This window comes from Cryptomeria japonica, chromosome 1 (genome assembly GCF_030272615.1).
Source record: "Cryptomeria japonica chromosome 1, Sugi_1.0, whole genome shotgun sequence".
In the NCBI taxonomy this organism is placed as follows: Eukaryota; Viridiplantae; Streptophyta; class Pinopsida; order Cupressales; family Cupressaceae; genus Cryptomeria; species Cryptomeria japonica.
Window position 1 is genome coordinate 9,123,703 of NC_081405.1, and position 12,508 is coordinate 9,136,210.

At 35.2% G+C, this 12,508-nt stretch overlaps 1 protein-coding gene across 3 annotated transcripts in view; it reads left to right on the plus strand.

Annotated features, from left to right (window-relative positions):
• LOC131036617 (uncharacterized) overlaps positions 1-12,508 on the plus strand; it is a 52,582-nt gene that overhangs the window by 799 nt on the left and 39,275 nt on the right. For all 3 annotated transcript variants that reach the window (XM_057968546.2, XM_057968544.2, XM_057968545.2), the window contains exons 2-5: positions 305-714; positions 815-923; positions 9,333-9,400; positions 9,508-9,564. In XM_057968546.2, coding sequence (XP_057824529.2) covers positions 616-714; positions 815-923; positions 9,333-9,400; positions 9,508-9,564 — 333 coding nt within the window. In that variant the 5' untranslated portion in view covers positions 305-615. The remainder of the gene's footprint in view (positions 1-304; positions 715-814; positions 924-9,332; positions 9,401-9,507; positions 9,565-12,508) is intronic.

Genomic DNA, 12,508 nt, shown 5'->3' on the forward strand with positions numbered 1-12,508 from the left:
ATTTCTACGGGGACTGTAGCTGGCCTCCTTATCTGTTGTGTTAAGACCAGAGTGGATGACCTTTTTACCTCAATACGAAATCCCTGACGATGTACCACTTAAACTCATCCTATTCGAGTGTTGGAACTGAATTGATTGTCGCCCTTGGATTTCTTTTCAATGCTCGTACTTTGCTAGTTTAGTGGGTTGTCAACTACTTTTTCCTTTCCAAATTTGTAAAGGTATGGTGGTTTTTCTGTGAGAAATATATATAAGCTTTAGGGCGAATTTTCAAAATTTATGGTTGTGTCTTTGTTATTGGCAGGTGGCGCAGCCGTCAAGAGACTGTAATTCGAAATGTGATAGTCTAGAGTCTATCTAACCGGTGAATGATTGGCCGGGAGTCCATATCAAGCATCCAATTGAGATTCCTCGCCAGCAGATGATCAATTTAAGGTGTTTGTCTCACTGTGAATCGATTGAAGAGTTGTTATGGATCTTAGGTTTATACCATAGGAACGAGGTACATGCTATTTGGAGGCCATATGCTAACGGATTGCTTTTTTACCTTAACAATCAAGATTGGGGTTATAGCTAACAGCTGGTGAAGGTTGCAAGGAAGTTCTGAATATAGGAATGGAGGACTCCAAAGAGGATTGCTTTTATTCTATTTTGGGTTTACAGAAAGACTGTTCCGCGTCTGACGTTCGCTGTGCTTACAGAAAATTGGCTATGGTATGGCTAGCGTGATGTGCTTTCTGAAAATTTCCTCAAATGATTATAATTTATGGTTATAGTATAGATTTCTATATGTTGAATTTGGATTGCATGACAGAAATGGCATCCAGATAAATGTAGTACGAATGAGTCTGCGGGAGCAGATTCTAGCAAAGCATCAGAGAATGCAAAAACACGATTTCAGGCTATTCAGGAAGCATATTCAGGTAATACTTTTGATTCACTGCTTAAGAAACTAAGTATTGTGGCGGAAAAAGCCCTAATTAGTGTCTTCAATTTTTTAATCGTTCTTCTGTTGTTTCACAAGTATCAGTAGTTATTTTCTTGAAAATTTGTCAGGTGTAATTGTAAGAGCTGTAGTAAGAACTTAAACCAAAATTATAAAGAATTCCTTTGTGATAAGTGAAAGTGAAAATATGCAGGATTGTAACTGGTTCCCCTGTTAAGGTAAGCTAGGTTCTTTTGGAACAATGTGATCTATTATGCTTGCTGTGCATTACTTTTGCAAATTTTACTTTTACAAATGCTATTGAAATTTAAAGCCTAATCTTACATCATTAGGGTCGATAACTTTAAAGCCTATACTTCATATTTGGCAAATTTAAACCCTAACTTTCTAACAAGCCTAATCCTAAAAATAACTCATTATTTTAAAGAAAGAAAAAAACTAAAAAAGCTCTTATGGACTTGTGTCTTTTGTGTGACCTAATTGAATGAGAATGAAATAGATATTAGCAGAAGAATGAGTGCCCTCAAGTTTGCCTTAATGTGATGTCCCTACCCGTGGGAGATGTGCCCCAAGAACCACATGTGTGCCCTCAAGTTTGCCTTAATGTGATGTCCCTACCCGTGGGAGATGTGCCCCAAGAACCACATGTCTGCAGAGGGTTGTCGTAAATCCTTGAACGCTTGGGTGGAATGCCTATGAGGCCTCAACTCTGCTACCACTAAGGATCAATCGCTACACCGAAAGACCGGCCTGGTGGTGAGGGCAGCACTGACAGGCATTAAGGGTGGCCCCACAGGCATTCCACCTGAGTTTTCAAGGATTTACAACAACCCCATACAAACACGTGGCTGTCAGGGCACATCTCCCATGTGCAGTGACATCACAAGGAGAGCTTGCCCTATGTTCAACGTTGCAACAACCAAAATCTTCATGGCTCCATGGGATAGTCCATTCCTATCCTGCCCTTGGTTTTCAAAAATTGGCATACATTGATGTAGCACTATGAACCATGGTGGACAAGCCATCACCAAATGCCAAGGAGGAGTTGGAATAGAGACTTCTTGAGAAGATTCAACACATGCAATAGTTGGTTCATGAGATCTTGTAGAGGACCAAAGAAAAGTAGAAATAGTGACATGATCGACATCGACTCGCTCATTAGTCCTATGTGGAAGACAGGGAATGGTTGTATGTTCATAGAGAAAAGCTTTAGAACCCTAATAGGAAACTCAAATATTTGCAATATGGTTCATACACCATCTCCATGGTGTGTGATAATGCATTTGAACTTACCATTCTATCCTAGGTTGCATTTAGTGTTCAACAAAGAATTACTTTGGCCATACTTTCTGCTATTGGTGGAACTCTAGATGTTGTTTAATAATTGGAGAGCACAAAATTGAACCTTAGCATTGCCACTCGAGATATCTTAAGTATAATATTTTTGTTTTCTAATTATTTTGTAAAAACAAATTGAAACAGCATTCTGGAGTCAACTATATTGATGATCTATAAACAATAAACAACTATTGTTTGTCTTTGCCACGGCACTACGGAAATGAAAGCATCAACAATCCTGAATTTTACTGGTTAGAATAAAGTCACTGAATTTTCTGATGAAGCTAGCACCAAAGAATATGTCCAATCCAATGATGAAATTGTAACCACAATATGCTGATATAAATATATTTCTGATCTAAACAGTATTACTAAAGATGCGACCAGTCAGCAATACTGTGAAATCCTTGGGTTTAAAGTAGCTACAGCACTTAATTTGATCTTCAAGATTGGGTCAGCTCATTCATAGATAACCAGTTAGATCGAACTATTCATATTCAGGAGTACTAAACTGATATAAGAAACTCATACAATGTTCAGATAGATACTGTGGTCAGTAAACTTAGAGTAACTCCTCAGACGATAAACTCACTCACATGTAAACTGCAACTTGCATGCCCCTGCTGCTGATCTGAATGATATTTCATGAGCTAGTGCATGTGCTGTGGTGCTGGGGCCTGCCAACTTTCTTCATGGGACCTCTTTAGCAATTGTAACCCTCAGCTGCCTGGATAATGAACTGTGTGTGTCTGGGAGTGATCTGGTCGCCCTTATCATGCTGGTAATTTTGTTGGTGATGCAGAAATCTTGATCTTCCAGGGCTGGTAATGGGATAGGCAGTGCCCTAGCTGCTGTGTTGTTTGCAAACAAAACTGCTGCTGCTTCCAGTCTGTGGGAAGAGGTCTGAGAGTTTGAATCTCCAGTTCTGGTTTTAGACAACCCTCCCTTGTATGGTGCCACAAAATAGTGATGTCCCTGCATTCATGTATGCTGTTCAAACTTTATACTGCCCTGAGACAAGCTATAAACTCAGTAAATTCACAACATTTATCAAGAATGGAGATTAATGAGAGGATGGGAGTTTCGTCATACCTCTGCAATTCACCACGAAGGGTTTTCGTCCTTATTGGCAATTTGTCTTGAAGATTCAAGTACAATTATTTTTTCTGATAATTTCCAGACGTGTGTTTTGAATGTCAAAAGAACTTTTTATTTATATCTGATCGCCCATCCAAAAGACAGGTCAGTCTCCAACATTGAAAAAGAATTGGCACCCAAAAAAATTCAAAAATAAGTCAGCCTCAAAAGAGCTTATTATTATTAAAATAATTAATTTATTATTATAATATATATTTTATTATTATAACAGTGTTATAAAAACACTTGTATTAATTAAAATAGAATATTACTGGAGTATAGTGGTGCAGGGGACATGACATCACTCCAATCCTCGTGGATTAGATCTTTGATGCATTGGTTAACTGTTAAGGAGACGTGTAATGTCCCCTAATGGGGTTTCCTTCATTTAATCCTGAGACAACAATTCCAACTTAAGGTGAGAATTGTAATACAAAATTTACCCAAACTGATGACATTTTATTATGATATTTAACTTAAAATTTTAAGAATAGTCCGGAAGATAGAACTTATCTTCCCAATTAATGCTATCATTTCTCTTCTTCTATATTTGCCCAATGTCTTTCCTTTATATTGCTTATAGCGATCAAACCAAGTTGCTGTTTTTGATTTAAAATCTGGAAGCATGCGATAGACTCCTCAATGTTGTTTATAGTTGTTTCCGACATGACAATATGAATTTGCTGAAGTCTGTTGTCTGTCAGTTTACATCAATGATGTAGTTTGCTGTGTCTGATTTGTCTTTAGAAATGTGCAACGATGGTGGTGTTATTCCTGGTTACTATCTATAATTATATGCTCCGAATTTATGCCTAAGGTGAGTGATCAACTGAGTGATCCAATAAGGACCCATAGAAATAAGAAACAATCGATGATCCCCTGAATTGATGTTTGAAACTCCTTTTATGCCTTTATTTTCCTAAAGGTTATGTCTTTTGGAATAGCCATTCCTTGAAGAGTCATGTCTTGTCCTTTAATGATCATTGTTTGTTAACGTAGGAAGTTGTCTTGATAATTAATGACATCGCACCACTTCATTATGCTAACCGATATTGCTTATCCTCATGTTGATCACCTAATCGGTTGGCCATCTATATGACTTGGTGCATGTTGATAACTAATCACTATTGTATCTTCTTATAATCAATGTTCCTTCTATCTTCTCCACTTAGGCATCCCCTTTTATAAATGAATTTGATATCCCTTGCATATCTTACAAAGTTGAATGGTAAATCTTCTGGATGTTAGAAGACATGTCTCTTTATATACTTGAATAGATCACTTTATTTATTCAAATCGCACTTCCTCTAATTAAGCAACCATGTAATCTCCTTAGTTTCGATTCCAATATTTGTTTGACTTCTTTTAATAACTCTTAATCACAGAGTTCGGGGATCGTGTATTTTCCATTTGTAATGTATGTTAATTTCTTTTAAATTGTTTATTTTATATTTAAAGTCCACTTATTACTAAGAGCGCTACCACTTTCACCATATGGATACTGCCTTATGAAGTTGCTTCTTTAATTATACAGACCGCTGCATCAACATGTTATAATCGTTGTTTACAGTATGTCGCTGTGCATTGTCTTTTATTTCTGTTTGCCACTACTTGTTTCATAGAAATATGATCGACGCTTATAATGATCTCTATTATTGTTCCTTTTATTAGATCACTCATAAACAAACCCAATGTTACTTCATATTATATTCTTCTTTAAACACAATCGCTCCTGTCCAAATAATGGTCGCTGCTTTTCCTAATTGATCGCTGTAATCAAAGGAAGATCATTGTTATTAGAGGGAGATTACTGCCATAAGGGAGATCGCTATCATTTGCAACTTGCAACTCTTAGTTGCACTTTTTTGACTTAAAGTTTATTTTAATTATTTAAATCACTAATCTAAATGATCCTTTAATTGTTGCTCTAACACATTGCTGACTTAGAAGTCTTTAATTATAAATCAATTCTTAAACATGACTCTTCTCCTTGATTGCTACCATCTCGTTGTAGGATAATTGCTTCTTTTAACAAATGAAAATTCTCTCAATAGACCCGCAGGACATATAAATGGTATTCCTTCCTTTTATAATCCGCTTCCATACCGTTAGATGATTATAAATGCTGCTGATTAATACATGCTTTCTAAGTTCCGCCCCCTTTTACTTCTGCTTTATATTCATCATTAATAGTCTTGATCATTTTTAATACATTGTCATCAAACCATTTGGTTTCAATTGCATCAACTTCATTATAAAGATAATACAAGGAGCTTTCTTAATATCAACAATATTTGATGAGGTTCAGTTTGGGGGACATCACAAGATGAATCAACAAAATCTACTCTATTTGGTGGTGTAGGTAGGGCATTTTCTGTATCAAGGCAAGTGGTTTTCTAAGAATCAATCTCATAAAAAATTCCCTCATCTAGTACAGAAACTAGGAGGAATTGGACAAATCACTTCTAAAGAAGGGTCTAGAAAACATCTAAAGTTATTCAATTGACAGTTTTGTGCAGATTTATGAAGATTTCTAAAAGCCTATTTTTTGTTTTTGTATTTTGCATTTTGCATTTTTATAAAAACTCAGATTTATTAATTCATGATCTAAGCTTTCTAATACATGTGCAGATTTCAAATCTCCAGGAATGGGCTGTATGAGTTATGACTCCGATGAGTAGGGATATCAAAATTAACTTGAATATTTAAAAAGGTTTTCTAATAAGTCTGTCCTTATTTGGATGTTCATTTCAACTTTTAAGTAGATGGGTTTCTGCCAAATGCAGTAGCTCTTTGGTTCTCACTATGAAACTTAACTATTTTTAGTAATTTTTCAATTTCTTAAATAGGCAAGGTATATTATGACTGGATTCAAGACATGTAATCATAGTAGAGGGCATACGGCTTTCCCATGGAGTTTGTCTGTTTTGTATAAGCTCTCAATTAAAATAAGAATCTACTTTGTTTATATATTCATTAGTGTTAACTTTGTTTTATTTGAGTATTGTTCAATTGCTGCTTATAAATACGTGAATTTCCTCATCTAGCGTATTCTCCTCTGGATTATCAACTTAATGCAGATCAGAAGGGCTGTGCCAACATCAGTTGCAAGTGGTCTAGAGCAAGAATTTGTGCTCAGTTGGTTGTTTTGATAAGGGTCAAAGTGTACAATAGGATTCTCAGTACTGTCTTATGAGCTTCAGAATGCTCTACATGGAACTCAGTTGGGCTATTACAAGAGAAATCTCAATTACGAAATGCAGAATTTGCAGTTTTATGGGTAGAATTCAAATCCTTGAGTGGCATGTTTGAGGTATACAAGTCTCATTATAGTGTGATGAGACTATGCTTCGAGGACCTCAAAGTTGAACAGCATAAAGAAGAAAGAAATTTTCTTAACATCAAGCCTATAGGTCCATGGCTGTGTTAATACAAACCCCTCAACAATTGAAAAGAAGTACAGAAAGTGCCCATGATCCATATTGAAAACAAAGGCCTACTAAGTAAAATTGCATGCATTGTGCCAAGTAGAAATTATTCTACAAATAAAGGCCCCGTTCCCTCTAGAGATGAGTTGTTAACGAGGTATACTCTTCTAAAGTAGGGTTTTGGGGATTTGTGAAGTAAAGGAAATAATATGGCGGGCAGGCTATAGGAGTCAAAGAGCAGTTTGGAGCTGTAAAAGGTGAAGGGTACAATGGAATGAATCTGCTGCTGCCGATGGCTTTTCTGCTGCAGACTCAAGGAGAAAGCATGTCTAATGGGGGATTTAGAAAGTAGAGAACAAAAGTTTGGCAGGTGGATAGCAAAACAGTAGTTTGAAGCTGGAAAAGGTGAGAGGTACAGGAATGAAGCTGCCACTATTGATGCTTTTTCTGCTGTAGGCTCAGGAGGAGAAAGCATTTCTAATCTTTTTGAATGGAACGCATGGCCTTAGGTGGCCAGGTTCAATTTGAGCTTCATTTTTTATCTTCTTTGAAGCCTAGTTTAATTTGGGCTTCATTTTTTATCTTCTTTGAAGCCTAGTTTAATTTGGGCTTCATTTTTTATCTTCTTTGAAGCCTAGTTTAATTTTTATGCTTAAGTATAGATGTCGGTTGGCCTCCTTGTGTGTTTCCTCTTAAGGAGTCTTTAGGTAGCTTGCCAAATCTGGTTAGTGATCTGTGCATATTATTTTTAAACACAAATTTCTAAAAATTATTCCAGCACACAGTGTTGGGAATGATGGTTACAATGGACCCAAACAATCTAATGTTAATTTTACCAATCAAAAAAGATATATATTAACTAGCATTGGAGAATCACATATCTAGTTTAAAAGCAAAGCAGTGGTAAAGATGTAACGATGAATCTTTGGCATGTTAAAGTTTCTATGCTCTTTATTATTTATTCTTTCAATATTTAATTTGTTTCATGAAAACATTATCCAATTAGTCATATATAGCAATCTGTGTATTTATATGTTCAAGGGGTTGGGCTTAATTGGTTAAAGTATTGAGCTCTCAATGTGGAGAGCCAAGTTCAATTCCCAATGGGACATCTAATATAGAATTCTAAATTGTGACTATTGCTCTTCAATAGTTGGCTTCTAATGTGGAGATTGTTTCTAAATAAGTGGATTTCTAAGTTGTGATTCCTTGGTCTTTCATAGGTGGTTGCTCGAAAGGAGCTGATATTAGTCTCATGTTGATGCTTGTATGAGCATAATATTTGTAAACAATTAACAATATATTTCATCCCTTATCACATAATTAATTTGACTCTTTATTCATTTCGTTTGCCATTGTAATGAGGTAGTCTTGGGAATTTTGTATCTAGTACATGTTCTTAACAATCTTAGTCAGGTTTAGTGTAATGTCCCCTATTTGCAGGCTGTCAATTCCCAAAGGGAAACATACATTACTGCTTATCATGCTACATTAATTGTCATATTAAATAACTAGGTTGCTCATAGTACAGTAGGAATTGTCCTTATTCAGGCCTAAACTTAATCTCCTTCCGAATTCCTAGTCCTGGTTGGGAGACTTGCTTGTCTAGGGCGCAGTGATACCATCTCTAATGCAGCCCAGATTACTGGAACCTCAGTCTATTCACCCTTGGGGCCTACAGCCCAGATTTCAGGATCCTGAGTTCTTTCACCCCTGGGGCTCATCTTTCATGAGTTGGTTTTACTCTGCCTCTCCCTAACAGCATCACACCACTTCTCAGAAAAAAAAATCAGAATTGGTTAAGAGCTCGGGACTCTAAATATGCCAATATCTTGTTGTAATATGAATGCATATGAAATTAAGCATGACTGTCCTACATATTGCAGTTTATACTGATATTACTATTAAATTCTGCATAAGAACATTATCAGGCTTCATATATTACACATACATATTAAGCACATCCCCATGCAAACCACCAAGAACAAAGATGTTATTGCCTCTAACTTAATAACAGTTCTGATCTGATCTGATCTGTGATGATGTCAATGGATGTTTTTGATTGCTTTATATCTCTCAATGTGAAGGAGAGGTCACACCTCTTTATCATGTATGCCCTTTGGCAAGAGACACACCCTTCCACCATTAGCACCCTTTGAAAGAGTGCAACTCTTAATTATTTCTGCCCTTTGAAAGGGACGCAACCTTTCACAATCAGATCTGCAATTCTTATTAAAATCAGATCTGCACTTCTGATTCCCAAATTATCATTCCTTCAAATGAGTTTCTCCTCTCCCTTTTATACCTCATATTTGGGGGAATCACAACTTATCATTTCATGCCTTTTGACCATTCATTTACTTTAATCAAATTTTAATAATATTTAATTATATTCTTTTATATTTTAATTTAATTTATATTTCAAAGTGGGGACAATACATTTAGGGCCTCTCACAAGCAATCTATTGCCATTTATTTTGCAGTCCTGTCCAACAACAACAAACGCTTAATGTATGATGCAGGAGTCTATGATGATGACGACAACGAATTGGTGCGCACTAATTGTCATTAAATCACTTAACTTTTTTCTTGTAGGGTTTTAGTTTTACTTTGTGTTTTATAGAAATACTTATTTTGAATAATTGTATGCATGAGTAGGAAATGAGCTCTTTTGTAGGAGAAATGGCTGCAATGATGTCAAATTCAGCAAAGGAGGTATGCTTCTATAGTCACCATAGTAGAGGTATGCTTCTATTAAATCTTTCATGTGATAAATATAAATACAAAACAATGGTTGTAATGTTGAAGCTTATTATAACTTGGATTTCATTTGACGCAGTATTAATGAAAGCTAGAATTGGAGTATATAACGGTTGATGCTTATTAAAAAAAAGATAAAAGCAGGACAGTGATGGTGAACTTGCTTGGTTTTAATGAGCATTTCTCTATATAATGCTATGTATTGTTGGAATAATGTGATTCTATAGTCTTCTAAACATAAATTTCAAAATCTTTAAAGAATTGAAGAATTTATTGTTCTAAGTAACATGATAGAGGGAAAAACACTAGCTAAATTCACCTTTGGTTCTCTGTATCAGTGAATATCATTAGCATATAGGTTCCAGTTACTTGTGGTTATTTTTCTTTCCTGGTCATTTCGTGGGGCAGCAGAGAGCATAGGTTTTAAGTCCTCTTCTTGTCCAATGTCGATTAATTTGAAATTTGTAGTTGTAATCAGATCATATACGAGTGTACATATCTTGTTTTTAGTTGTGCTTAGGTAAAGTGTCATGCATATCTAAGTGTTCCTCAGGTAATCAATGTTTTCAATGTTTGTGTTTCTCAACATAGGTAGTATGATTTGGCTGTTACTTTGGATAAGTTGGATCTCTTCCAATTAGTCAAATATCTTTATTTGATCCTCGAATTTCTCATCATTTGCTGCTTTGGATATTGTACGTCGATTACTTTATATGAGGATAATTGCGCGGTCCATCTAGATGAATGCCCTTGATGAATTTTATAATGAATATGATCTTTGTGTATATTGCTTCCAAAACATGTGCATGAAAATGAACCTTTGGACAAAGGGCAAAGAGCCTTGTGTGCATGGGTTACCTCTATATTGTGGTTTGAAATCAATTGTAGACTCACTTCGACATGGCCTTTGCCCATATTGGAAAATTATATCCCTTGATCTCATGGAGCATGCTTCTATTCACACCCTCTAATTTTGAATTCGTCTTTATTGTGTATTTATTTGATACCATCTCATATCCACTTTGCAAAGGTCCTTTTGGTTCAGCATATTTGGTTTGATAATATTTTTTTATTTATCTTCTAGAATTTTGAATCACAAATTTCTTTTGAATGATGTAACATGACATGTTTCTTTCAGTTGGCTTCTTTCGCTGCCTCTCACCATTTTTTATACTGCATTCCCCTCTCATCTTTGAAATACTGTTTGATTTTGAGCATTGGTTGCAGAACTTTTTTTAATGTTGCATTGGATTTCTTGTCTCTATCTGCACTTATAAATTTTGAGGAGGATTCTTGCCTTAACATTTTGTTTGGTTGATGTTGATTTGAAGAGTAATGAGCTATCACTCAAGTATAAGCCCTTTTGATACATTCTTAGTTCTTGAGCTTGATTGTTACTCACACCTCTCATTTTGTTTTCATATCTACATTTTTTAGTTGGAAGCACCTGTTTGTGAATCCTTAATCATCACATTTTCCTGATGTCTAATAAAAACACCTTGCAGGATGTTCATTTTCTGTTAATTAGATAAGAACATCTAGCGAGTTTCTATGCTGGTCTTGCTTCATTATTTGGCTTAGCTGTAAAATTCCTTAACTGAATTTATTTGCAAAGAAAAGAAATATCACAGGTCAAGCAAAGGATTGCTAATAAAACATAAAGATATTGAATCTTTGAATTTCTGGAAATTTCATCACACTGTTCTGTTTTAATTTCATCCTTCCTCTGGCTTAATTCACAACAAATTTATACTTGTTTGATATGATAGGGGAATGATTATTGATCATTTCAAATAATGTTTCCTAATTCTGCAAATGAAAGGAAATGAATATGCAGCTTGCAACTGGTAAAGATTTTAATTTTTGTGCATCTGAAGTGTTCACAGCCGAGTTGGCAATTCGGTGTTGACTCAAATTATTATACTGAAACGGCTCTTTCCAGAAACACCGTCATAGGTCAAGCAAAAGATTGCTAATAAAACATAAGATATTGAATCTTTGAATTTCTGGAAATTTCATCACACCGTTCTGTTTTAATTGCATCCTTCCTCTTGCTTCGATTCCGCCATGGATATAATAGCAATAGGAAAATCCCAATAGGCCAATTATTATTGACGAAAGGAATACTCTGTATTTCTTATCGGAAACTACAGAGATGAATATGTACACTCTTCCAGTTATTAAACCTAATGATATTTTCTGCTGCCCCATTTCCAACAGTGCCTCCATTTAAAAATGAATTTAGAAAGGAATCCGTTCCGCCCCGAAACTGTTTGGAAACCAACCCGAAACTTATTCCATTTCAAAAATAAACAATAGTTTATTGGCTTATTAATTAGTTTATATTAGTGAAGAAATACTAATATAAAATAATTAACTTGAGAATAATTTATTTAATTATTAATTAATTTATATTAATGAAATGGATAATTAATATAAAATAATTAATATAATATTCTAGTTGAACTTAAACTAGAATATATTAGGGGACATTACATTAGCTCTCAATTATTTGCTTCTTTTATCTATTTTTTCACAATATTCTTGCAACTTGTTTGGATCTACTTCTCCGCCAAGTTGAAGTCATGGTATGTATCATATGCATACTTCCATCGTGTTCTTTGGAAGGGTACTCAGCAAAATATGGAAAGCATTGCAATTTATCTTTTGTCATGGTTTAGCGTTTCAATGGTCCCTACTTTTTACCTATGTTTTGACATTGTTTAATGCATTATGTTCAGTTAGATCATGGACTTCATTTATGAAATAGCTTTGTGAGAGAGCTTGTGGGCTAACTTGGCTTGTTGCCAACTCTTTTCACGCACAACTATTCCTTTTTTCCCGTTTCCTCTTGGCACTCAGATGTCTTTGCTTGTTTTTATCATACATAATCCGAATC